Source organism: Chrysemys picta, chromosome 4, assembly GCF_011386835.1.
Source record: "Chrysemys picta bellii isolate R12L10 chromosome 4, ASM1138683v2, whole genome shotgun sequence".
In the NCBI taxonomy this organism is placed as follows: Eukaryota; Metazoa; Chordata; order Testudines; family Emydidae; genus Chrysemys; species Chrysemys picta.
The window spans coordinates 24,751,854-24,777,310 of NC_088794.1; the positions used below are offsets into that span (position 1 = coordinate 24,751,854).

The 25,457-nt window shown below is 55.6% G+C and overlaps 2 protein-coding genes across 2 annotated transcripts in view; both read left to right on the top strand.

Annotated features, from left to right (window-relative positions):
- The window catches only part of KDM2A (lysine demethylase 2A), a 104,014-nt gene extending 87,130 nt beyond the window's left edge, over positions 1 to 16,884 (top strand). The window contains exon 24 of the transcript XR_010600415.1: positions 1 to 16,884. The gene's annotated coding sequence lies outside the window, so the exon portion shown is untranslated.
- GRK2 (G protein-coupled receptor kinase 2) overlaps positions 16,840 to 25,457 on the top strand; it is a 20,600-nt gene continuing 11,982 nt past the window's right edge. The window contains exons 1-5 of the mRNA XM_005280516.5: positions 16,840 to 16,975; positions 22,266 to 22,342; positions 24,181 to 24,254; positions 24,447 to 24,548; positions 24,974 to 25,048. Of these exons, the coding sequence (XP_005280573.2) occupies positions 16,863 to 16,975; positions 22,266 to 22,342; positions 24,181 to 24,254; positions 24,447 to 24,548; positions 24,974 to 25,048 (441 nt within the window). The 5' untranslated portion in view covers positions 16,840 to 16,862. The remainder of the gene's footprint in view (positions 16,976 to 22,265; positions 22,343 to 24,180; positions 24,255 to 24,446; positions 24,549 to 24,973; positions 25,049 to 25,457) is intronic.

Sequence of the window (25,457 nt, forward strand, 5' to 3'; positions counted from 1 at the left end):
GGCAAGTTGTCGTCTGCCACGATCATGGTGACTCTTCATATTCCCCTGCCACCTGGTGTGGGCTCCAGATCACCCCCACTTAAAATCAAGTGTGCTAAATGCAAACTCTCGTTGACTATCCGACTGCTGATTGCAACCTGGGAACAGAAGCTGGGGAGTGAAAGACCTATTGGGAATTCCATGAAGCTATCTGAATGACAAAAATGGAGCTGTCCTTCCTGGCCCTGTGCAAACCAGTGGGGAAATAGGATTCTCAGCCTGGCAGGAGTATAGAGACATCTTGCTAGAAACACAGATAGGAAGATGTGCATCAATTTGAAGAGAGGAGACAGCTGTAAACAACTCAGTGGGCACTAGCCACCTCTCCACTGAAAGTGGATCCACTTCATGAAACTGCCATCGCTCAGACTTTTTCCTGCAGAGACATTTGCTCTATCAATGGGGGTAGCCCTTTTTCCACCCCATAGGCAAGGTATAGGTATAAGGAAATTGATCTGAGTGAAATTGACAGGGTTCCTGCATGGGAGCTGCTCTTTCCAAAAATGGCCAGGTGAGGGCAGTTTAACCCTGGCAATGAGAAAAGGGGCTGGGTGCATAGATCCCTTTTGAGAACTGTCGCAACTCCACTCACTGATGAATGGGGGAACTTCTTCCACCTAGCTAACAGCAGATGAGGCATTAAACCCAGGGGTTGCCAGACAGGAACAGGCCATCCCTGCTGGGCTTCCGGCTTCTGCTAGTGTCATGATTGCACACGGTGCAGCGCAATTTCAGGCCATTGGAGACTAACCTATGGGGTTGCCAGTTTCCTCTTGGATGCCCTCTCCCCACCCCTCTGCTTTTCCCTGCTCAAAGTGACTGTCTCAGAAACCCAGGCCATGTTCCTCCTCCCTGCCATGTCTTGCTGCCCGCACCCTTTCATGTGGCCTATGCCCTGCAGGAGCTGCTCCCCTGGTATCCTTCACTCGTGCAACCTCCTCAGCGTCACATTCTGCCAGGCTCTAGCCCTGGTTTCTCCTTTTGATCCCTCCCCCTGCAGAGCGGGGAAGGGTGGGGAGGGAGAGTTTTTCCTTTCACTTTCTCTGCCCTGCAAAGTCAAGGCTTCCTTTAATTTCTCCTCCACCTTCCCTAGTTTTCCCCACAACCCAGTTCCTGACATGTTCCTTTCCCCTACCCCCATTCCTGGGGTCTCTGTCTGCAACAGGATTCTCCTATCACCTACCTTCTGGCTGAGATTTCCCCAAGTGACTCTTCTGGGTGGCCTTTTAAAGAAGCCTGGATACAGACTAACACGGCTGCTACTCTGAAACCTGATTTGTGGATGTTCAGCTTGGAGGCTTGAAATTAATTCCAGTCCCTATAAAGTGTGTCAAGTAGGTCACCCCAAGCCACCTTCCAACCTTTGGCTATCAACCCAACTCTAGCAATGGGGTCTTGGCAGGCCCAGCAGGAGGTGTCACGACCTGCCATTCTATCCACAGCACACTGCTCTTTCCTTTGCTCCTTGCTTTGCCTTTAATGGAGCTGAGCCATTTAAGCTCAGATCTTCGTAGGAATTTAGGCTGCTAACTTCCGCTGCAATGAATAGGAGTTAAGTGCCTAAATACCTTTAAGAAGCTGGGACCTGGAGACCTCACCAACTTCTGGAGACTCTTTGAAACGTGCACTGACCTCAGAACAAAGAGCAAAGGAATCCAAAGGCAGATGAGGTCATTCAATGTGCTGCCCAGCTGTTCCCTTCCACTCAGGAGTTGTGCCTCAAAAAGTGGCGCAGGTGAGACGGCCATATCAGACAGACGATTATGAAGAGCGAAAGCCCCATCCTAGAAGTGACCTAAAGAACCAAAATGGCCAAAATCTCTGGATGCCAGAAAGCAACATGTCTGGTACAGAGGGTTCCCAGAGGGACTGGGCAGCCCAAATTCCCAGATGACCGAGCAATGCTGCAGATTAAAAAGCAACCTGGAGACAACTGCAACAACGATGATGATGGTGAAATTGCGCTGGAGTCAAACCCGAATTATTGGAGTCATTACAGGAGTAACTGGGTGACACTGTCTGACCTGTGCTCTGCAGGGTGTCACACTGAAAGATCTAATGGTCCCTTCTGGCCTTGGAATCTGAGACTAGGCGAGGAAATGTTCAAAGGGTTACAGGATTCCTTGAGGGCACTGAGTCCTCTGGGTAGAGGTAATCTGGACTTGGTGGAAGCCTTAAAACTGAACAGGCTCTTAGCACCTTGGGAATCCCTCTCCCCTGAGAGTTAGAACTTGGCTTCAGGAGAAAATTGCAGATTTTTAACATACGGTGTCAATTTAAACCAGGGCTAATCCCTGCCGGGAGAGGCTTTCCCTTTGGCTTAACCAGGCTCCAATCAGTTTAAGTCAATAAGGAACCAGTTTAAACTAATCTCCAATAAGCCACTCTTAAAAAAGAACTGCTTTCCCCTAAAAGCTCCTGGTGACATCCGGCATGCCCTGAGCATGGGCCTTCCTTCCGCTCCAGTGGCAGGCATAGCCCCTCTAGCTAGGCTCATGCCCAGTTTGTGTCTGGTTAGATACATTGCCTGTCCTTCTCAATGGAAACATTCTCACGTAGAGTTTTGTTTCCTCGGCGCTGGATAAAATGCTACTAGTGGCGGCGGGGTTAGCGAAAATAATCCCAAATTGATAAACCACGTCGTCACACGTATTTGTGTTTATCATTCTGATCTACACCCTGCAAAGGCCCCGGCACCTGCCACTGGGTCTTTGTGGGAATCTTTACTTTTCCTTTCCAAACGACACAGTTCCTCCAGTCTGCCAAGAGTTGAAGCATAAAAATGAGGTGTGTGGTGGAGGGGGGGTAGGGTTGGTGCAGCACCTAGCATAGTGGGCTCCTGCTCCATTGCTGGGTCTTCTAGGTGCTACCACAATGTAGATAACATGCTTAACTTTAAGGACATTGGAACCCCATTGCTTTAAATGCCTTGTTAGATTGGGGTCATAAGGGTTGAGGTGGGTTAGTTCAGGGGAAAATCGCCCACCGTTGCTTCTAAGGAAAGCCAGAGACCTCTGGCTGTGCTGGGCATACAACAAACATAGTTGCCCTTAGATGGAGGGTTGGAGTCCAGCTGTTAGGCTTTGAGATCCTGCCCCAGGTCATCAGCCTGGGTCATGCATCATCCTAGTAAATGCTCGGCACCCATCAGACTCTTGAGGGTGTAACCTTATTGCCTTTCAGGGAATTGCACCATCTCTAAAACAGATCTTCTGCCCAGGCGTGTTATCCACCACCCCGAGGGCTGTGAACGGGTGCACGTTTGCCCACCAAGCTCTGGATCTTGCAGCAGACACATGACCCAGAGATGTGGTGTCTGGCATTATGCTGCACCGCTCGAAGGTGCCTACTGTACCCAGGGTGTGGGCCAGTTGGCTCATCTCCCTTCGGTGAAGGTTTGCATGGGGGCAGAGCTGATGATGTTCTGAAGAAGGTAGAAGAGGGTAGGGCCTGGGGAATTGGCCCCATTGAAGTCCAAGGCAAAACTTCCAGTGATTTTAGTAACAGTTACCCAGGTCCACTGCCTGCTCTCCAGCCAGAGGAGAAGGAACCCATCCTGGCAATCTTCTTGGTTCCATAAACAAAACCCTCATTCTGGCTCCTTTGCACCTTGAGCCAGCCCCCTCTAGCCTTGTTTGCTGCACCAACTGTAGAGGAGACAGAGGGCAGGGGGAGATACTCTGGCCTCCTGGTTCTCCTGCTGGCCCATCCTTGGATCTGATGGGTTGTCCAGGAGCCCTGTCCCACTCTGCAATCCCTGTCCTTCCTCTCCCTTCTGGAAGTGCTCTGGTCTGTTTCCTTGACATGTGGGACCTCCACAGACCATCGAGTTCAGTCTGGAGACCCGTCCCATGCCCCCTCGCCTGCCCCTTCTTGGGGAACCCTCCCCTCACCCTGCTCAGAACAGACCTGGTTTCCTCATTCAGGGTGAGTGCTGAAGAGGAGATGCCAGCAGCATGGAGGGGAAAGCTGCTCCTGAGAGAGATGCCTTTCCCTCAGCCATTTGCCTTTTGCACCTCCCCAGATTTTCAAGGCAGGCCAGACACCATCTCGCAGGTATCCTGCCCCCAGAGCAGTAACTTCCGGTGGAGCCAGAGCCTGTCCTTGAGCAAACCCCTAAACTTGCAAAGTTCCACATTCTGATTCTGGATTCCTCACCCTAAAAGACACAGATTTTTGCTTGCACTCACTCACTCACTCACTCACCCAAAGCACCCTTCTTTCCATCCACCAGTGATTCTAGCCCACAGCGGTGTCGCTGCAGCACCATGTGTCTTCCACAGGAGCCTAGTAGCGGTGACAGCATCGTACCGCTGCCAGGAAACGCATGGGTGCCATACATAGATAAACTTGTTCAGCACCATCCTCCAGAAATGGGCTCCATCTGCACCAGCTCCCTCATCTGCCATTGCAAACCCTGAGGCTTGTATGGGGGAGGTGAGTCTGTGTATGCAAAGGGCCAAGGAGGAGCATGGTCTTCAGGAGGGTCCTTGTCTGGTAGCATTGGGAGATCAGCAGGGGGTGGAGGGGAATGACTCTGCTGCCCCCACCTGCCGAAATGCCTTAGATTCAGCCTTGAAGGGACATTAGCCAATGCACTGGCATCACTTAGCAGCCTGACTTTGACCAGGACTTAAGCTTGGGTCACTTAAGCCAAGATCCTCAAAGGTATTTAGGCACCTAACTCACATTGATGGGAAATCAGCCAGAGATGAGCACCTAAACATCTTTTGAGGCTCTGGGCTTTGTGCTTTGTCCAGTGCTCCCCAGAGCCCTGTTCTGCTTTCACCCCAATGTCAGGACCTTCCTGGGGTTCCTGCTGTCTCCGGACCTCCAGCATTCAGCAGAAAGAACCAAGGTGGTTGGGGAACCTCTTAACACCTCAGCTCTGATGGCTTGGGGGTAGGGGGGCCTTCAAAAAGTATCTGACGCTCACTGGGGCTGCAATCTCACACGTGTCTCTGTGCAGAAAGGCCACTGTCTGAAAGAAGAAATGCAGCACAATTGGTGGCAAAGGACCTCTTTCCCTGAAACACCTGGGGGCCTGAACTCTGAAATTGGTCAGCATCCTCCCTTCTTACTGTCCTGATCTAGGGAATCCCATTCCACCTTTAAAGGGAGACTTTTATTGAAACAGGTAATGACACAAACAGGCTTTCCCCCCCAGCTCACATTCCAGCTTTGTCTCTCTTGTTTATCAGACACCACGCTGGTCCTGGGTTTCTCCACAGCACCTGGAGACCTCTAGTGGCTAGATCATATACTGTAAGTAACTATAGTACACCTAATATTTGGGAACTGCTTCTTTAGCATGCAGCCACAGATTTTTCTGCTGCTTGGCATAGCACAGAGAATTGCATCTGTACTCTGTGGGGAACTGGACCGATGCGCTGAGACCCGAGTCTGGCAGTCTCCTGTGCAGAAGTCTGGGGATTTCCCCAGAAACTGCATGGAGGTTTGAAAAAGTGGATGCTTTAATAGAATTAAATGAAAGTGACCCATGCCTTCAGCCCCGTGTCCTACTTTTCCCACATTACCCACCCCATCCGTGCTGTTGGCCTGTGTTTCATTTGATCTTGGATCTAGGTGATTTGATGCTGGCCCTGAACTTCCAGTGTGCTGTCCATGCATCACTGCACCACCGAGGTGACTGGGATGACGGTTGGACTTGATAGTGTCCCGAAGTCCCTCTCCACCCAATGTGGCTAAGATTCTCCGGCCCATGCTGTGCAGGAGGGCAGGCTGGGGAGAACAATGGTCTCTACTGGCCTGGTAGAGGCTGCTCTAGCTACAAGCAGACTGGGGGTAGCAAGGGACAAGGCTGGGAGGGGGCAGTCGCCAGCTGGGACTCCGAGGAAGTGGCCCCCAGCCAGGCTGCTGGGAAGCATTTTCCACCCCGCATGACCACCACCATTAGCAGGGGTAGGATCATGGCCGGGGCTGTGCCTGGTGCTACCGTAACTGCTGCCTGAGCTTTGGCCACAAGCACAGTGGCCCATCTGTCCCCATGTAGGCACCCGGCCTGCCACTCCACTGCACACCTTGCTGGCCGGGCAGTTCCCTGCCCTGGCCACCACTACATCAATTACACCATGTGGCCAAGGAGCCTGGCAGCAAGAGCTCATCCATGGGCAGGGTTTTCTGGGGGCCAGGCAGGAGGTGTGGGCTCAGGGTGTGAGTGGGGGGGAGCCAGGTGTGAGCTGAAAGTGTAAAGCATGCGGGGGGTGGGTGGGAGAGGGCAGGCTGGGATGAACTGGGAGTGCAACATGTGGGAGACCGGGTGCAGGGATGGGCTGGGTGGGTAGGGGCTAAAGGTGTGGGGTGGTTAGACTAGGGCTATGGAGTTGGGGGCTCAGGAAGGGGGCTTGGGCATTCACAGTGCAGGGGGATGGGATGGTGGTGTCGAGGGCTGAGTTGGAGTTGCATGGGGCTGGGCTGGGAGGTGCACCAATCCCCTCTTGGTCACCAGTCTGACTCCAGCTCAGCCCACGGGTGATCGGGAGTAGCTGCCCAACACACCCAAGCTTCCATCGCCAGCAGCAACTTGCCAAAGCCTCTGTTTTTGCCAGGAGAGTGCATGGCACCTGTACAAGTGGAGACACAGAGTCAGAGCTGGTTAAAAAATGTGGGTGTCACAGGCAGCTGGATTCCACTGGGTAGCTGTATCAACTACTCCCACCAGTCAGGAGCTGGTCCTGACTTTTACAAGGGCTGAGCCATGTGACACTCCAGGAGAGACAGAAAACCCCATGGAAGAGGAAACTGAGGGAGGCAGCCCCACACTTGGCCGGCAAAACCTGTTTTGGGTTTTGATTTTTATTTTTTTACTTTGGATAATTTTGACAAACTAAAAAATAAAAATCAATTAGGAAATACTGCCCCTGGGCCTTGTGGGAGTTATAGTTTGAGTGCCTTGTGCTCCCATTTTTCGCTGAGCTAGACTGCCTGGTTGGACTACATCTCCCATGATGCACCACAGTCCTGTCTGATTGGAGAGGGGAGGCAGTGCATCATGGGAGTCCTTAGCCATGGTGCATCCTGGGAGATGTTTGCCCAGGGATCCCAGCCCATAGAGGAAAATGAGGACATGAGAAAACTGAACTACACCTCCCATGAGGCATCACAGTGGCCTTTCAAAATCAAAATATTTCCTTTTTCAGGCTCTGGGCTTTTGGATGAAAATGCTGCTTTCCACAGAAAATTTAGATGACACATTTCACTAAAAGCTTCATTTACTTAAAAATTCAATTTGCCACTGAAAAACATTTTTCATGGAAAACTTTCAACCAGCTCCAGTGAGATCCTCCCATTTGACACAAACCTCTATGCTCGGCAGCGTGAGATTTTTGTTCAAGCTGCAAAATGGAGGATGACACAGCATTGCTAATTCTTGCAATATCTGGTGTTTTCCCTACAACCCCAGCTCCGGGACTCATGGGATTTACCTGACCATCCCAGCTTTGTTCAAATGAAAGTTTCTGGAGTGGGGTGGAAACTCCCTGTGACTGAGGGTGCTGAGGGGTAGCAGGGAGAATGAGGGGGGCTACAGAGACTGAAGCGTGGGTCAGTGGAGGGGCAGCTGGCTCCAGGCTGGGAAGGGACATCCAGTAGTTCCTGCTGCAGTTCCCATGGCAATTCTTCAGCGGCTGGCGCCCAGTGGGTCAATGCCCCCTGTCCCCCACTCAGTTGCTAAAGCCTTGTCCTGTCCTGCACCTTGGCAACTGGTGCACGTTTCTTCTTCGAGTGATTGCTCATGTGTATTCCACAGTAGGTGTGCGTGCTCGCCACGTGCACCGGTGCCGGAAGTTTTTCCCTTAGCAGTTCCCGTAATGGGGGAGCACCGCTGCGACCCCTGGAGTGGTGCCTCTATATCGTGCCATAAAGGGGGCTGCGTGCTCCCCCCACCCTCAGTTCCTTCTTGCCGCCAGTGAAGGTAGTCGGAACTTTTGCTCCAGCATTGCTGCAGCGTCTTCCTTAGTAGTAAGATCTTTGACCGTTAATAGTTTCTACAGTTAGTAGCCTGGCTCGGGGCATGCCCCGAGCCCCAGGCTTCAAGTCGTGCGACTCCTGTCACAATTCCATGCTCAGAAGCGATCCACACTCCGAGTGTCTTCGCTGTCTGGGCGAGGCTCACATAAGTGAGCGCTGGAAAATCTGTAAATCCTTCAAGTCCCGGACTAAGCGCGAATGTGAGATCTGACTCCGGGCCCTGCTTATGGAGTCGGGACTGGCCCCGGCACTGGCGCGCCGAACCGACCCGGTGCCGGGCACCGCGTTTTCGGTGCGGAGTGACGCCCCATCCACCAGTCAGCACTGCTCCCCTGTTAAGAAGCAAGGCAAGACCCAGCAGCGCCGAGATAAGGACAGGGGTGAGGCCGGACCCAAGTTGGGCAGCCCACGATCCCCCTTGGGATCCAGACCTCCGACTCGTGTAGAGCAGAGTAGTCCGGCCCCGTCAGCGCGTGCCTCCCCAACGATGCGGATTCCATCTACGCCTGAGTCATCGACGTCCTGCTGGTACCAAGCAGGCCGCCCGAGTCGGGCCCCCGGTCCCGTGGGAAGCCACCGCTGGGCGCCCACCAGCCATCACCGGCCAGGTCGGAGTTAGAGGTCTCTGCTCAATCTGCAGGCCTTCCTGAAGCCCGCGACAGATCTCCACTCGTTTGTCGGGGTCGCCTGGGAGCAAGTCGCCGGAGTCCTCCTCGGCCCACAGGAGTTGCAGATGCCGAGACAGGAAGTGTCGACGCTCCTCGTCCAGCCGAAGTGATAGCAGATCTCGATGCCATCAGCACCACCGACCATACCAAGGCACGTGCCTTGCTCGGGGTGTATCCAGACAGTCACCAGCACCGAGGCATCGTAGCCGCGGCCATCGACGGGACACCAGAGATAGCACCTCCGACGTATACGTTTCATTGTCGTCGAGGTCTAAATCCCGGGGCCAGACCTGACGTGGACGGGACTGGTTGAGCCGTTCCTACGGCACTGTGTGCTCCTCGGCCACCTCTGCCTCGATGCCCAGCTGTCCTTCCCCGGGCTGCACCGTCCTCCAGGAACGTGTAACCCTGGTAGGACCCCAGACGACTCAGTGGCAAGGGGCGCCATGGCAAAGACAGTGGTGCCAGTGGGCACCGTGGCCCCAGGCGCCTGCATCGCCGGGGCCCCGCTCCATGGCCGGGGCATCCCAAGCCCACTCGGCATCCCCGCCTTGGCACCGGGACCAATCCTTGGGGGCTGCACCACCGGTACCGCACCTGAACCAGGACACGGAGTGCGACATTCCGGCACCGACCGATGCCCTAGGGGCCGTCCCGGTCGCCCTGTCGGCACCGGATGAGTCCATAGCGGCACCACCCCCTCCTTCTCAGGAGGACTTCAAGGTGCACCAGGAGCTCCTCCAGCAGATAGCCACCAACCTCCAGCTCCAGGCGGAGGAGATGGAGGAGCCGTCGGACAATTTGTTTAATGTCCTCTCCTCCTCAGCACAGGGCCGTGTGGCGTTACCGCTTCACCAAGGGGTAGCCAACATTTCCATTGGCCTATGGCAAACCCCGTCCTCTCTGCCGCCCATTTCCAAAAAGGCAGAACAGAAATATTTTGTGCCAACAAAGGGGCATGAGTACCTTTACACTCATCCTACCCCGAACTCATTGGTAGTGGAGTCCATCAACCACCGTGAATGACATGGCCAGCCCGCACCAACTCCCAAGGACAAGGAGGCCAGGAGACTGGACACTTTTGGGAAAAAAGTTTATTCCTCTGCCAGTTTCCAGCTCAGGGTGACAAACCATCAAGCACTCCTGAGCAGGTATGACTTTAACTTGCCAAATTTCGAGCCCTCCCTCCAAGAGCAGGACAGGAAGGAGTTCATGGCTCTAGTTGATGAGGGTGCGGCGGCAGCGAAAGCAGCTCTCCAGGCCGCCTCGGATGCAGCTGACACGGCGGCTCATTCGATGGCCACGGCTATGTCCATGAGACGAGCATTGTGGCTTTCCCTGTTGGGGCTGTCAGTTGAATCCCAGTCCTTAATGCAAGACTTGCCATTTGACGGCAAGGCGTTATATGCAGACCAGACAGACACTCGTCTGCACAGGATGAAGGACTCCCGCACCACCCTGCAGACACTCGGTCTGTATGTCCTGCTGGCCAAGGACAAGCCTAGACCGCAGCCTTTGGTTCTCCCTCTACGGGGCAGATACGAGCCCCTGCCCAAGAGGCCTAGGGACCAGAGGCGCAGATCACAGCGTCAATCCCACTTGGCCCCACGCCCTGGACTCTCGAAGGGCAAGAGGCGTTTCTGACTGTTTGCGGGGGGGCCACCCAACCTGTTGCCAGGGAACCCCCCCCCCGAGTTAATAAAGTTGTTTTTTGGCAACCGTTTATCTGCCTTCAGAGTACATTGGTCCCGTATAACGTCAGACCGGTGGGTCTTCAGTACCATCTCCGAGGGGTACAGGCTGCAGTTCGATGCAACCTCACTGCACCTCCTTCCGCCCCGGGAGACCCGGAGCACGCCCTTCTGTTAAGTCAGGAGGTGACTCGCCTCCTCACCCTAGGCGCGGTGGAGAGGGTACCTCAGGAATTCCAGGGCAAAGGGTTTTATTCCCGGTATTTCCTGATCCTGAAGGTGAAAGGTGGGCTCAGACCCATCCTCAACCTGCGGAATCTCAACTAGTTTCTGGTTCGCTGAAAATTCCGTATGGTGTCCCTGGCCTCTATTGTCCTGTCCCTGGACCCGGGAGATTGGTTCGCAGCCCTGGACCTCCATATCCACATTTTCGAGGGCTACAGGCGCTTCCTCCGCTTCCTGGTGGGGACAGACCACTACGAGTTTACGGTCCTCCCCTTTGGACTGTCCACGGCCCCCAGAGTTTTCACCAAGTGCATGGCGGTAGTGGCAGCCCACCTAAGGAGGAACGGGCTGCAAATCTTCCCCTACCTGGACAACTGGCTGCTCAAGGGCAAGTCTCAATCCCAGATGCAGACGCAGATGGAATTCCTGCTAGATACATACACGAGTCTAGGCCTAGTGGTAAATGAGGAAAAGTCTACGTTAGTTCCGGTTCAGCGCATACACTTCATAGGGGCGCTGTTAGACTCGATGGTGGCCATGGCCTCCCTCCCCTGGGACAGATTTGAGACGCTCAAAGGTCTCATCGCCTCGGTCACAGCCTTCCCTGTGACGACGGCATGAGCGTGTCTTCAAATCCTAGGCCATATGGCACCTTGCACCTCCGTGGTGTGACACACCAGGCTCAGGATGAGGCCCCTCCAACTCTGGCTGGCCTCCTGTTCTTCCCAGGCCAGGGATGGCCTGGACAAGGTCGTCACATTGCCACCTAACGTAGTGGCTGACCTGCAATGGTGGTCCCTCTTGAGCAATATGCTTCAAGGTATCCCCTTCCGAGAGCCCCCTCCCTCACTAGATCTGGTCTCGGACGCCTCGGACCTGGGATGGGGAGCCCATGTGGGGAACTTCAAAACCCAGGGCAGATGGTCGCCCCCGGAATTGTCCCTGCACATAAATGTCAGGGAACTCAGGGCGGTATGCCTGGCGTGCGTGGCCTTCCGTCAGCACCTAGGAGGGAAGGTGGTCAGAGTCCTCACGGACAATACGACTGCAATGTATTATATCAACAGGCAAGGGGGAACACGTTCCGTGGCCTTGTGCCAGGAAGCCCAGCTCCTGTGGGAGTTCTGTATAGCCCACGACATCCTTCTGAGGGCCTTTCACCTGCCCGGCAAGTGCAATACGTTCGCGGATCACCTAAGCAGGTTTTTCTCCCAACAACACGAGTGGTCCCTACACAGGGAGGTGGCCAGGTGGCTCTTCCTTCAGTGGGGCACTCCCCAGGTAGATCTGTTCGCCATTGCCCAAAATCGCCTATGCCCACGATTCTGCTCCAGGGCGGGAGAGGGTGAAGGGGCGATATCGGACGCGTTCCTAATCCCATGATCGGGCTGCCTGTTCTACGCCTTCCCGCCCTTTCCCCTGATAGGTGAAGGCGGACAGGGCTCGGATTATCCTCATAGCCCCGGATTGGGCCCGTCAGCATTGGTACGGGACCCTCCTGCAACTTTCAGTGTCCCCCGCACAGGCTGCCGCTTCGACCAGACCTCGTCTCCCAGGAGGGAGGACGTCTCCTCCATCCCAACCTGGCTGCGCTCCACTTGATAGCGTGGCTGCTCCGTGGTTAAATGAGGAAGAGGGGAGGTGTTCTGAGGATGTTAGACAGGTCCTGCTTGAGAGCAGGAGACCGTCCACACATCGTACCTACCTGGCCAAATGGTATCAGTTCTCCATGTGGGCGAGGGAGAGGGGTTCCTCCCCCTCCTCCGCATCTCTCCAGCTCATCCTCAACTACCTCCTGTCCCTTAGGTCCCAGGGGCTGGTGCCCTCCTCGGTCATAGTGCACCTGGCAGCCATTTCAGCCTTCCACCCCCCAGTGCAGGGCCACTCAGTGTTTTCACACCGCATGACGTCCCAGTTCCTAAAAGGGCTGGATCGGGCTTTCCCTTACGCTAGACCCCCAGTCCCACTCTGGGACCTGAATCTAGTGCTCTCCTGCCTCACAGGGCCCCCTTTCGAGCCCTTGGCCATGTGTTCTTGGTCTCACTTGTCGTGGAAAGTGGCGTTCCTGGTGGCTATCACCTCAGCCCGCCAGGTCTCGGAGCTTAGGGCCCTGACCTCCAAGCCCCTGTATATGGTCTTCCATAGGGATAAGGTCCAGCTCCGCCAGCACCCGGCTTTCCTGCCGAAGGTAGTCTCGGCTTTTTACATGGATCAGGACATTTTCCTCCTGGTCCTCTGTCCTAAGCCCCATTCCTCCAATGAGGAACAACGCCTGCACATGCTAGATGTGCACAGAGCGCTGGCCTTTTACCTAGACAGAACCCGGCCATTCCGGAAATCCCCTCAGATTTTCATTGCTTCGGCTGAGCGCATGAGGGGGCGACTGGTTTCCACCCAGCGGATCTCCCGCTGGATCACCTCGTGCATTCGCACGTGTTACAACCTGGCAGGGGTTCCTCCACCTAATATAGTGAAGGCTCATTCGACGAGAGCTCAGGCCTCATCAGCGGCCTACGTGGCTCATGTCCTTGTTCAGGACACCTGCAGGGCTGCTACATGGTCCTCTGTCCACACCTTTTCATCGCACTATGCGATCGTCTCCCAAACGCAGGATGACGCCAGGTTTGGTAGGGCGGTTCTCCGCCCGGGTAACCCTTAAACTCCTACCCACCTCCATCAGGTATAGCTTGGAGTCACCTACAGTGGAATACGCATGAGCAATCACTCAAAGAAGAAAGGACAGTTACCTGTTGCGTAACTGGCGTTCTTCGAGATGTGTTGCTCAGCTGTATTCCACATCCCGCCTTCCTTCCCCTCTGTCGGAGTTGTCTGGAAAGAAGGAACTGAGGGTGGGGGGAGCACGCAGCCCCCTTTATGGCGCGATATAGAGGCGCCACTCTAGGGGTCGCAGCGGTGCTCCCCCACTACGGGTACTGCTAAGGGAAAAACTTCCGGCACCGGTGCACGGGGCGAGCATGCACACCTACTGTGGAATACACCTGAGCAACACATCTCGAAGAACGCCAGTTACGGAACAGGTAACTGTCCTTTCCTGCACCTCCCCCAGGCCGGATGCCTCTGCCTAATCTTATGCACTGGGGGGAGGAGGTAGCAGCTGCTCCAGAAACCCCTCCTCCAGCTCCCACTCTCATCTCTGCCCTCTTGTGAGTGTGTGGAACATAGATGGGTCCTACTTTGCTCTCGCCCTGGTGAGATGTTGTGGGGGTGGAAACATAGATTTCCCCTGCCCAATATTTCCATCGTGGGGGCACTAACCCTGACACACACCCTGCACCCCTGTCCCTCATTCTGCCACCCCTGAAAGTTTCTGACCAGCTGGCTGTGTAGAAAAGCTGGAAAATGTGACCCAAGTGCAACCTAGCTAGCAGGCAAATTAGAACCCAGGTTTTGTTGTTTTTAACGATCATGGTTTTACAAAAGCTGACTCATGAGTTTTGAACACTTGTGGTTAACATCATGGATGATGATAAAACGCTTATCTTTACAAAGCAGAGCTACTAAGGGCTTGTCTACACCTAAAATGTTGCAACTGCGTCACTGCAGTGCTTCAGTGACGATGCTACCTACATTGATGGGAGGGGTCCTCTGGTCAGCAGTGGTACTCCACACCCCCCAGAGATGGGAGCTAGGTCAACAGGACAATTCTCCTGTCGACCTAGTGCTGTCTATACCAGGGGCTAGGTTGGTTTAACTGTGTCACGTAGGGGTGTGAATTTTGCACACGCGAGTGACATAGTTATACCGATCTAACTTCCTAATGCTGACCAGGCCTGATGTCAGAAAGGGACATGGTGATCACCTAGTCTGACCTCTTGCATAACATAGGCCAGAGAACTTCCTGGAAGTAATTCCTGTTTGAACTAGAGCAGAAAAAAACATTCCGTCTTGATTTAAAAAATGCTGGTGATGGACAATCCACCACAGCCCTCCGTAAGTTCTTCCAATGGTTCATTACCCTCACTGTTAAACATTTACACCTTACTTTCCAGTCTGGATTTGTCTAGCTTCAATTCCTAGATTGTGTAGGCAAAGGCACCAGTGGTCTCCTTGAACACTTTTTAGCTCAGTGTTTAGTATACCCTCTCCAGGATATGGGAGATACAGGTTAAATTCCTGCTTCTTCCTGATGTGGAGAAGGGCTCTGCACTTCGGTTGCCCACCTGGCAGCAGCATGCCCTAACCAGTGGGCTGTGCGCTAGTCTGACTGATGTCTTTGGACAGAAGTGTCACCATTCTGACAAGTGATGGGATGCTTTTCATCATGCACCCTGTTTGTTCTTTGCAGATTAGCCTGTGCAACTGAGCTGGTCAATTTCATTATTTTCCTAGTCAATTTCACTTCGGGCTGCTCCTGCTCTTAAACACATGCCATGGAGAGGTGAAATCAAAGCCAGGAATTTTAATTAATTTTTTTTAAAGGACAAAACTTAGTATTAACAAACACAGTCCAAATCTTTTGTCTCACCTACCTGAGAGCCTCTGTTTGAACTGTGATCAGTTTATATAATATAATATGAACTGTGATCAGTTTATATACACATTTTAAATCAGTGGCCAGACACATTTTGTATGTGAGAAGAAAACTGATATGGTTTAAAAGCTTGACATTTCCAAATAGAAGGTTGACCGGCTGTGCCTTTATCCTTAGATTGTAGCAATTTGGGGGGTAGATTCCAGCTTTCCATTTCACATGTGTACGAGGCCTAGAACTATTTATTTGTTTATATCATAGTGGTGGCAGCTGTATATATTACAGATTCATAGATTTTTTTTAAAGCCAGAAAAGACCACTGAGATCATCTAGTTTCACGTCCTGTATAACCCAGGCCAGAGCACTTCCCCCACTGTTTCCTGCATCAATACCAGAACTGGTGTTTGAGCTAGATCTTTTGGAAAGACACCCAATCTCAATTTAAAGACTCCAAGCGATGGAGGAATCTACCCTGTCCCTGGGTGAGTTGCTCTGGCCTCTCAAACAGAGCAGTGATTCTGGGCACTGTACATTCACACAATGACTCTCACTCCCTGCCCCAATGTGCTTACGATCTCGGGGTATGAGCTGAGATAACAAGGACCCATGCCCAAGAAAGGGGGCTCATGGGCTGACAGACTTGATCAGCGTAGTAAGCCGCTCAGCTGCTCCCTAGACAATTTTTTTTTGCAGGCATCACAGCCAAGGGGGTCTCAAAGGAGAACAAAATATAAGGGCTTTGCAGGTTTTTATGGGGCACACCTTCCCAAAAGGGACGGGTCCCTGTTCCTTTCTTGGGGGCCTTTAGATGCTACTGTAAGTTCCCTCCTACTATCCCGCAGGTGTGCAGGCCGATTGGCTGGCAGGTGCATGCAGGGGGCCAGATAGGCATTCAGTTGTGCATGGGTGACACCTGACACACAGGCATGCTGGAACCTTGCTTCTGCCAACCTGCCCCTATTGGACGCACTGCGATCACAGGAGCCTAAAATGCAGTTGTGTGTGTGTGTGTGTGGGCGAAGGGCTAACACAAAACCTCCAGAGGGCAGCGTTCAATCTTTTGCTTCCCTTTGCTTCCCTTTTGCAGGGTACTGTTGCTTTAAGCTGCAGCCGGAGAGAGACCCAAGCTAGCCTGTGCTGTAGCCAGTGTGGCGGCCAGGCAGGGCAGGAGGAAGCATTGCGGAACCAGTCGATCCTGCCTCTCTCTCTTTTCATGACCTAGTGACCTGATACTTGATCGGATTGTTATTTTTTTGCGGTGGCTTTGGCACAGGTTTTTTTCCTTCCCCTATAACGCTCGTGCCCCTCTCCTGGCACTCCCCTCGGCTGGCCCTGCCCGCTGCTTGCACCAGCAGAGCCACACACAGACACACAACTCAGAAAACAGAAGCAGTTGTCAAGGGGGTGGGAGACAAGCAAACCCTTAGCCGCATCCACTGCAAGGCAGGCCCGCCTCTCCTGCAAACACGCACAGCGCCTCAGAGAGGAAGGGGAGCCGCTAGCAGAGGAGGTGAAGCCGATCAGAAATAAGGAAGAAGTGGAAGGGGCTGTCGCTGCAAGGCATCATGTGGATCTGTTGGTGAAAGGGGTGGGGGAACAACACCCCCCTCTTTTTTCCCACCCCAACCCCCCCGGCATCTAGAGGGGCAGAGAGGGGGCTCGGTCGGCAGCTGAGGCCGGAGACTCAAAAAATTAATAATCTCTTAAGGTATTTAAAAAAAAAAAAAGAAAGGAGAAGAGAGAAGATTGCCTGGCAAGATGGCCGACCTGGAAGCGGTGCTAGCGGATGTGAGCTACTTGATGGCTATGGAGAAAAGCAAATCCACCCCTGCAGCCCGGGCCAGCAAGAAGATCCTGTTACCTGAGCCCAGGTGAGCTGGGGGCAGGTGTGGGGCAGGCGGCTGGGCCTTGCTGGCCCTTTGGTTGGAAATGGACCTACTGCCCCCCCCCCCCAACACACACACAGCTCCCTGCAAGGTGTCTTGACCTGAGCAGAGTGGGCACCCAGGTTGGGCATGGTGGGCAGCGAAGTGGCATGGTTCTGAGAGTCTGTGTTGGGGGGAGCTGTGTGTTACTGGGGAAGGCTGGCACACTCTGCCCTGTCCAGGTTGTGTCTTCCTGATTGTTTCCCCCTGTAGCCTGGATAGTTTCCCATTATTCTATTTTCTTCCAGGCTCCTGTGTCTTGCTTTCCAACACCAGGGAGATGGGAGAGGAGGGTCTTGAGTTGGCCCTCCCCACCCCCTTTAAAACCCAGAGACCCTTCCCCACACCACCCTCTCCTCCTTTGTATCTGTCAGTTCCCAGCACCAGGGTTGTGATCTCCCTGCGCTTGGGAGGCTCTGAAGAACAGCCCCTGCGTGCCCAACATGATCCTGGCAAAACCTGCCATGGGCTAATCTGCACAGCTGGCTACATGCGGGCATGCATCAAACACAATGGTGCAGCAGGGCTGCACTAGCGCCTGTCTAATGGTTGTGAGACACACGCAGCAGGGTTCGAGATGCAATCTGTGCTAAGGATCATCTGTGCCCAGCACCCTACTTCCAACCCCATGCGCAATATCCATGCTATTTAACGAGCTAGTGGCACTTAACAAGTGCCCGGGGATCAGGGCAGCCTGTGGCGCAACAGACATGTACGATGGCATGCGTGGCACCTTTTTTTGGCCTTCGCCAATGCCGGGCATCAACCTGGCTTCGGGGAATGGGGCAGAGAAAGTCATCGAAATGCAGCTGACTCTGGGGTGGGAGGGGAGAGCTGCAGAGTGAAGAGCCCAGGGCTGATCCCCTCTCCTATTGGGCTGCTTTCCTGTTCTCATGGGCTGTAGATAGCACAGCCCCCTGCCCCAGCACAAAGCTCGACTCAGGGATGCTCCCATCCCCACCATCCATCCCCTGCCTGCTGAACTCCCTCTGCTCCCATGGCCTGGGGGGAGCAGGCCCTAGGACCAGCCAAGCTCCAGTCACCTGTCTCCAGCTTCTCCAAAGTGGGCAGGTGCCCATGGGGATGGTAGGGAGACCCTTTTGAGCTAGGAGTCCCTAGAAGCACCGGAGGCTGCCTGGACTCCAGATTTCTCTGTGCTGGGCCCATGGGGGGCCGTGGCTGGATGGGGCCCATGGGGGGCAATGGCTGGATGGGGCCCCCTGCCCTGCTCCCTGGAGCCAGGCCTGTCTGACCCCAGACCTCTACTTAACTGCAGATTCCCCCACCCCAACTACGCTGCCCCATGTCACTGCGTGGGAGCAGGGTAGGCCTTCTGGGGTCTGGGCCTGTGTGCTGGGGTGCATTGGGGGCAGGGAGGGGCCAGGCCTGTGTCCTGGGGTGCAATGGGGTGGGGAGGGGCCAGGTCTGTGTGGTAGGGGGCGTGGGGAGCAGAGGCGTTTTCCGTAGCTATGATAAGATGTCTGGGATGGTAGCCTAGGGACCCCCGTCCTGGAGAGGGGTTACAGCTGTGCCTTACCCAGATGCCCCCTCTGGGGATGGCTGTGGACAGAGACTGCCGCTGAGTCTTGGCCCCGCAGGGAGCTGGCTCCCTGCACTCCCCTACCCCTACTATTGGGGGCTCCCTGTACTGCCCTACCCCTACATGGGATGGCCATCCCAGTGCTGCGTAGTGCCCTTACTGTGGGGGATGGACCTGGGGAGGTGCTCGGGGCTGACCATCTTTGTGCACGAGGGAGCTTTAAGGGGTGGGGTGGGGAATGGATCTCTAGGGGAGATGTAGTCGGGGGGGGTGATATCTCCTATGTGGAGGTGACCTTGGGTTTGTAAAGTGGATGGGGGGCTGGGTGAATGGGGGGTGGATTAGGGGCTAGGGGCCCCCTCCCTTTGATCCCCACAGCGCCCTCCTCTGTATTTTCCCTGGGAGCCTCTGGTGGCTCACACCTGGGCCAGCCCACCCCTCCTTCTCCCACATCCCACCAGCCAGGCCTGTGGGAAAGGCACTACCAGCTGCTGCCTCGGGCCTGGACCCTGAGGGGATGGCGCAGGGAGCCAGGGACTAGCAGGGGCGTGAGGGGCAGGGCCTGCTGCAGGGAAGGGCCATGATGGGGCCCTGCCATGCCGAACCAGCTGTGACTTCCATGGGGCCAGGTACTTGGTTGAGAGGGATGTGCTGCCTCACATCCGATCTGGCTGTGGGGTGGAGAAGGGGGTGCAGGGGCTTCTATGTGACCCCCCCACACACACACATCTGCACATGTCCGGTCACCTTACTCTGCTCCCCCACCCCTTTTGGGTTCGGGCTCACACTGGCCACAGAGGTGCTGGGCGGGGCAGGGGGGAGGGTCGAGCCTCCTGCCCCCCAGGCACTCCCACCCCACCGTAGGGCCCAGCCAGAGGGGTTCCTCTTTTTTGCCTGCCCCTCCGGATTGATTTGGAGAGGCTAGAGACTAAAATCCTGGAGCCAGAGCCAATCAGGGAAACAGAACCCTGCGCCATGCTGGCATTGCTCACAGCAGCCGCTGGCATGCAGCAGGGCACTGCCTGGTGTGTCTGGGCGGGAAGCCCAGGGCGAGGGTAGCAGGGGGCTGTAGGCTGGGATTGAGGGACATTGACAGAAATCAGGGAGGAGCCCAGAGCTGGGATAGCAGAGGAGCTGCGAGGTGGGATGGAGGGGCAGTGGCAGAGCCCAGGCCTCTGGATTGGGACCCTCCGTGTCATGCCAAGACTGAGGCCCTCCTCCATCATCGAGGGAACCTCTGCCCCCTGGCCTGGCCTTGGGGAAGGTTCTGCCCATCTTCCCATTGGCCTACAGGACAGAGGAGAGTTTTCGGTTCCAGGTTTTGGTGAATTCTCCCGAGACCTGGGAGGCTGGAAAGATGAGGGGCCGAGTCCCCCTGGATGTCCAGTAAGGGGGCGAGGCCAGAGGGCAGCAGTGCAGTTGATTGGGGCTGATCAGTGTTGGGGCCAGGTTTCCATTCTCTTTGGTGTCATCAAGAGCAGCCTCAGGGCTGCTCCAGTACCCCACAGGGCCTTGACACCAGCTCTGGCCACACCCTCAAAAACCCAGCAGGGAGACACACCACCCACCAACCCACGCCACCCCAGGCCAAAGGAGCCCTTGGCTGCCCCAGCACGAAAGGCCTGGCCAGGGCAAGCACCTGGTCTTAGTTCTTTGGCCCATGGTCTGTTAAAGGGTCAGAGTGCTGCTGCCCTTGGCAGGGCCAGGGGAGGATGGCACCTTCATGAGCAGGGCTTCACGGGTCAGCAGGGACTTCAGAAAGGCCTGTAGCCATTCGGCATGTCCAGAGCAGGGGCCCATCTAGCCTGGTATTCCGTCTCCAACAATGCTCACGTCTGGCTGCTTCATGGGGAGGTGCAAGGAGCCTTCTAGTGGGCAGTTCTGGACCAGAGCTTTCACTTTTATCCCCCTTCCAGTAACCAACTGCAGCCAGGGCCCTACTGTGCCAGGTGCTGCACGGACATTTGGTGAGAGAGCCCCTGCTCTGAAGCGTTCAGTCTGCATAGACCTGGCAGACCATGCCAGGGTAGTCATCCCCGCTGTACCAATGGGGAATTCAGGCACCAAGAGACGACGGTCGCACGGAGTGTCTTCCACGGAGCCAGGAATAGAATCCCAGCCCACTCTACTCTAACCACTAGACCCCACTCCCCTTCCAGAGCTGGGAGAAAACCCAAGAGTCCTGGCTCTGAACCCCCCCAGCTCTAATGACTGGACCCCACACCCCTCCCAGAGAACCCAGGAGTCCTGCCCAGCTCAAGTTCTTCTCTTTGTCCTGAGCACTGTCAGGCCCTATTTGTGCAGATCCCGGAGGAGGATGTTGCAAACTCCCACCCCTCCTGGTGGGTGGGAATGGAGGCAGCAGCTTCTCTCCATCTCCCCATTATCCACTAGACTTGACTTTCCTGCTGGTCTGAGATGTTCCTTGTGGCACAAGGCCTGGTGTCTTCCTGCTCAGGTCTGCCGGGTGCCAGCTGCTGTCTTGCAATGGTGTTCATGTCCCTTGGGGAGCTGCCCATGGATATGCTGGGCAGGTGGGATGTTCCCTAGGGTGAGATTTTGGCGGCCTGGTCAAGCATCGTAGAAGATCCCAGTGGGCTTTAAGACTTCAAGGCAGAGCTGCTGAGCCCCACAGGACTCCAGCCACTCTGACTGTCCCATGGCAGAGGTCTCTGGCCCAAGCCCTGCAGGGACTAGCTGGATTGAAGGACATTACACAGCCTGCAGGTCTGGCTTGGCTGGACTGGGCCTCATGTTGAACTCAAGGAACCCGCCCTGACTCAGTGGCCATGCCACTGAAAGAGGGAATGGCTCAGGTGTTAAGCTGGGGGGCAGGAGACCTGCTTTCAATTCCTTCCTCCTCCCTGTGTGATCTTGGGCAAATCACTCAGCCGCTCTGCGCTTCAGTGTCCCCATCTGGAACATGAGGCTACCAGCACTTCCCTCCCTCCCAGGGGCATTGGGACACTAAATCCATTAAAGATCACGAGGCTGTCACCTGGAGCAGCGATGGGGGCCAGATGAGCCTGAGACAGATGGAAAATGATGGAGTTATGCTGGAGACCCGGACCCAGTTTTGGCACTGCTCAAAAACAAACCATGATGCGGCCAGTTCACGTGTCAGCGTCAAGAGGCAGCGGGTGCCAGTGGGTGGGGCTGGGTGACCTTGGGCCAGTCCCTTCCTGTTTCTGTGACTCGGTTTCTGTTCCTGGCCTTTGTCCTGTGTAGCTGAATTGGGAGATCCTAAGGGTAGAAGCTATTTCTTTCAAGAGTGTACTGTGCCTGGCATGATGGGGCTCTGGTCTCAACTGGGGCCTTTGGATGACTACTTAATGGATGTGCTAGTGAGTGACTGATGCTGCCATGTGGCTGTTGTTTAAACAAACAGGGAAATTTTCACCCAAAAAACTTGGTGAAGCTGCAGCTGAAGGGAGGGAAGGGTCTTAAAGGGAGCTGAAATTTAACAAACCAATAAATATTGGAAAGTCAAAGAAGGTTCGGTTCAGGGGGAAAAGCAAATATTAAAATCCCCAACCTGGGAAAGCCTGGGGTTCCGGCGGGGAGATGCCTGTTCCGACACCCCCAGGCATGTAGATCCAGAATCCAAATGGGCCCAGGTGGTTTATACTGGGGGAGGGAACAAGAGTGAGGGGTGGGTATCCCGATTAATCCCTTGTGTGCTGCGTGTCTTGCCAGCATCCGCAGCGTCATGCAGAAATACCTGGAGGACCGGGGCGAAGTGACCTTTGACAAGATCTTTTCTCAGAAGATCGGTGAGTGGAGGGGGTGGGGGTGAAGTGCTGCAGGGGATGCACAGACACACACACAGGTACACCCATGCATATCCCCCTCCTCCCAGGCCCTTGGTGTAACTGTGTGTCTGGGCAGGTTGGGATTGAGGACAACAGCAGGATTGTGGGAGGGAGCCCAGCGCTGGTCTAACAGGGGGCTGCGGGTCAGGATTGAAGGGCACCACTAGAGCTGTGTTTCAGAGTAGTAGCCTTGTTAATCTGTATCCGCAGAAAGAAGAGGAGTACTTGTGGCACCTTAGAGACTAACAAATTTATTTGAGCATAAGCTTTCATGGGCTACATCCGAAGAAGTGGGCTGTAGCCCACGAAAGCTTATGCTCAAATAAATGTGTTAGTCTCTAAGGTGCCACAAGTACTCCTGTTCTTTTTACTAGAGCTGTGGGGGCTCTGTGCTCACACCTGTCCCCAGGGCTGGCCGTGCTCCTCGCTGCACAGCTCCAGCTCTGGGGGAGGCAAGAGACTGGCTGTGAACACGGGTGGAGGGTGCTGAAGCGCAAGAGGAAATTCTCCTTCCTCTTTGTGTGGCTTGGGCAGTTCCTACCCCCCGCCCCCTCTCCACCCCCCCCCCCAGGCCCAGATCCCTCTCTCGGGTCTCTGGCTGGGGCAGGGGGTGTGGACTGGAAAGGGGGGCACTTGGTGAGATTTTCCAGTTGGGGGGAGAATCCCAGGGTGGGGGTTGGAGGGAAGGGTCAGGTGGTGACCCCAATCAGGTGGTGAGCTGGGAGAAGGGTGGGTTTGGGGTCGGGGGGTGGGTTTGTTGGGTGGGTAGAGCTGTGTGGCAGGATTGGGGGTGTCATGTTTTGGTGGGGGATGGGAGGAGGCTGGGGTTCCCCAGTGGGTTTGGGTTTGGAGTTGGTGTTGGGGGCTGGGGTAGGGTGGGGTGGAGTTGGGTGAGGGTTAGGAATCCGGAGTCGTCCTGGTCAGTTGGGGCTTCCTGGGAGTGGAGGGTACCTGGTGGGTTGGGATCTTTGGGGTGGTGGTGTCAGGATTGGGAGGGGGGAGGAGTCCCCAGTGGGCTGGGTTTGGGAAGGGGATTGGAGTCAGGGGCTGGGGTCTCTGGTGGATGGGGATCCATGGGGGAAGGTCAGAAATGGGGATTGCCGGGGGCTTGGAGATAGGGGCCAGGATCCACCAGTCAGACAGGTTTCTAAGCGGCTGGGGGTCTCCAGTGGTTTTTTCCCCGGGCCCCCTGGCTGGCGTGGTGGGACACTTCCCCTTTCTGCCATTGGTAGCTAACGGCCTCCAGCAGGAAGCCCCTGTCACTTCCTTCCCCGCCCACGCTGGCGTTTGTGGTTTCCGCGCCAGTACGCCCCGTGCTCCCCTGCCTCCTCCCCCGTGCTCCCCTGCCTGCTCCGCACCGCCTGGCCTCTTGCCCAACTAACCCTGTGAACTGCAGCCTACCCAGCGGAGTGGGAGCTGGCAGCACCTGGAGCCGTTTAACCGCAGGGCCCCCAGGGCTAGGATGGAGCCACCCAGAGAGCCTTGTGGCCCAGCCTGGCTCTGGGGAGAGGCCTGCTGCTACTGTCCCATTGTGGGGAATCAGCCCTCTCTGGCAGTGACCACACTAAGGGTGCTGGGCAGAAAATAGTCCACTGTTGCTACCACTGATATAGACGGGAGCTGGATCTGAGGGAGTCAGGAGGGATTGCATGACTCGGGTGCAGGGAATGGGACATGGGGCCTTTGCCCTCTAGAGGGCACTGGCTACTATCCAGTCCCAGGATGGGGGGCTGGCTGGCTCTGGAGATTAGGGGCCGGTTTCAGGGCTCTGGGGCCCTGACTCTCTCCCTGTTTCCCAGGGTACCTGCTGTTCCGGGATTTCTGCCTGAATCAGGTGGAGGAGGCCAAGCCACTCGTGGAGTTCTATGAAGAGGTGAGGCCTTGTGGGGGCTGACACACCGGGGTTTCCCTATCCCCACCCAGCAGGGAGGGGAAGGGTAAATTCCCACCCTGTGGGGTGTTAGAGTGGTTGCTGGAAGGCTCCCCTGCCCTCTGGGGTGTTGGGGGCTCCCAGCCATGGCTTTGCAGCCTGCCTCACGGTGACACTGTGCCCCCTGCCTCCCAGATTAAGAAATATGAGAAGCTGGACTCAGAGGAGGATCGAGCTGCCAAGAGCCGCCAGATTTTTGACCAGTACATCATGAAGGAGCTGCTGTCCTGCTCCCACGTGAGTGCGCCACTCCGGGGGGGACCCAGAAACCACCATAGACCTTGCCGGGGGGAGACACCTCAAAAATCACCACAGACCTTGCCCGAGGGGGACCCCAGACCCTGCCCAGGGGGACCCCAGAAATCTCCAGAAGGGACCCCGAAGACATTCAGGAACTCTGCCTCACAGGTGACCCTGAAGCAGTCACAGACCCTGCCCTGGATGGGGACCCTACACTGCTCCCCCAGTCCTCCCATCCTGGCCTGAGAGTTGGATTTCTCCTTGTTCATATAGTTCAGGGTCTCCCCTGGTGCCCCAGCCCTGCCCTGTGAGCTACCGTGGGATGGGGGTGGGGATAACCCAGCCCCCGGACCTGCCCTGACCACCCGAGAGGGGTTGTGAGGGCCACACAGGCTTTCATTTCTCCACTGCTTTCCCTGCAGCCCTTCTCCAAGAGCGCCACAGAGCATGTGCAGAGCCGGCTCAGCAAGAAGCAGGTGCCACCAGACCTATTCCAGGTGTGTGTCCCCACCCCCATCTCCCTACCGTCCCCACAGGGACAGCCCCACAGGCCCTTGAGGTGCCAGGCCAGCCCTACGGGCCCCTCTAGCCCCAGGGACCCCTTTGGTGCTGAGCCAGCCCTATAGGCCCCTCTAGGGTAGCGCTACACCAATCAGTCCCATGGGCCCACCTAGCACAATATTTCCTCCTCAGCTGCACCAGATCAGAGCAATGAGCCCCTCTAGCCTGGTCTCTTGCCCCTTCCTGGTGCTGTGTGGGAGGGGGTTGCTGTTGGGGATGGGTAAGGTGGGTGGGGCTGCCCTGTCGGCCAGGGGAGGGAGAGATACTAAGAAGCTCTGATGCAGGGGAGAGCAGGGGGGTTGACAGTCCCCAAGAGAAGGGTGTCCCATCCCACTTCCCCTGGGG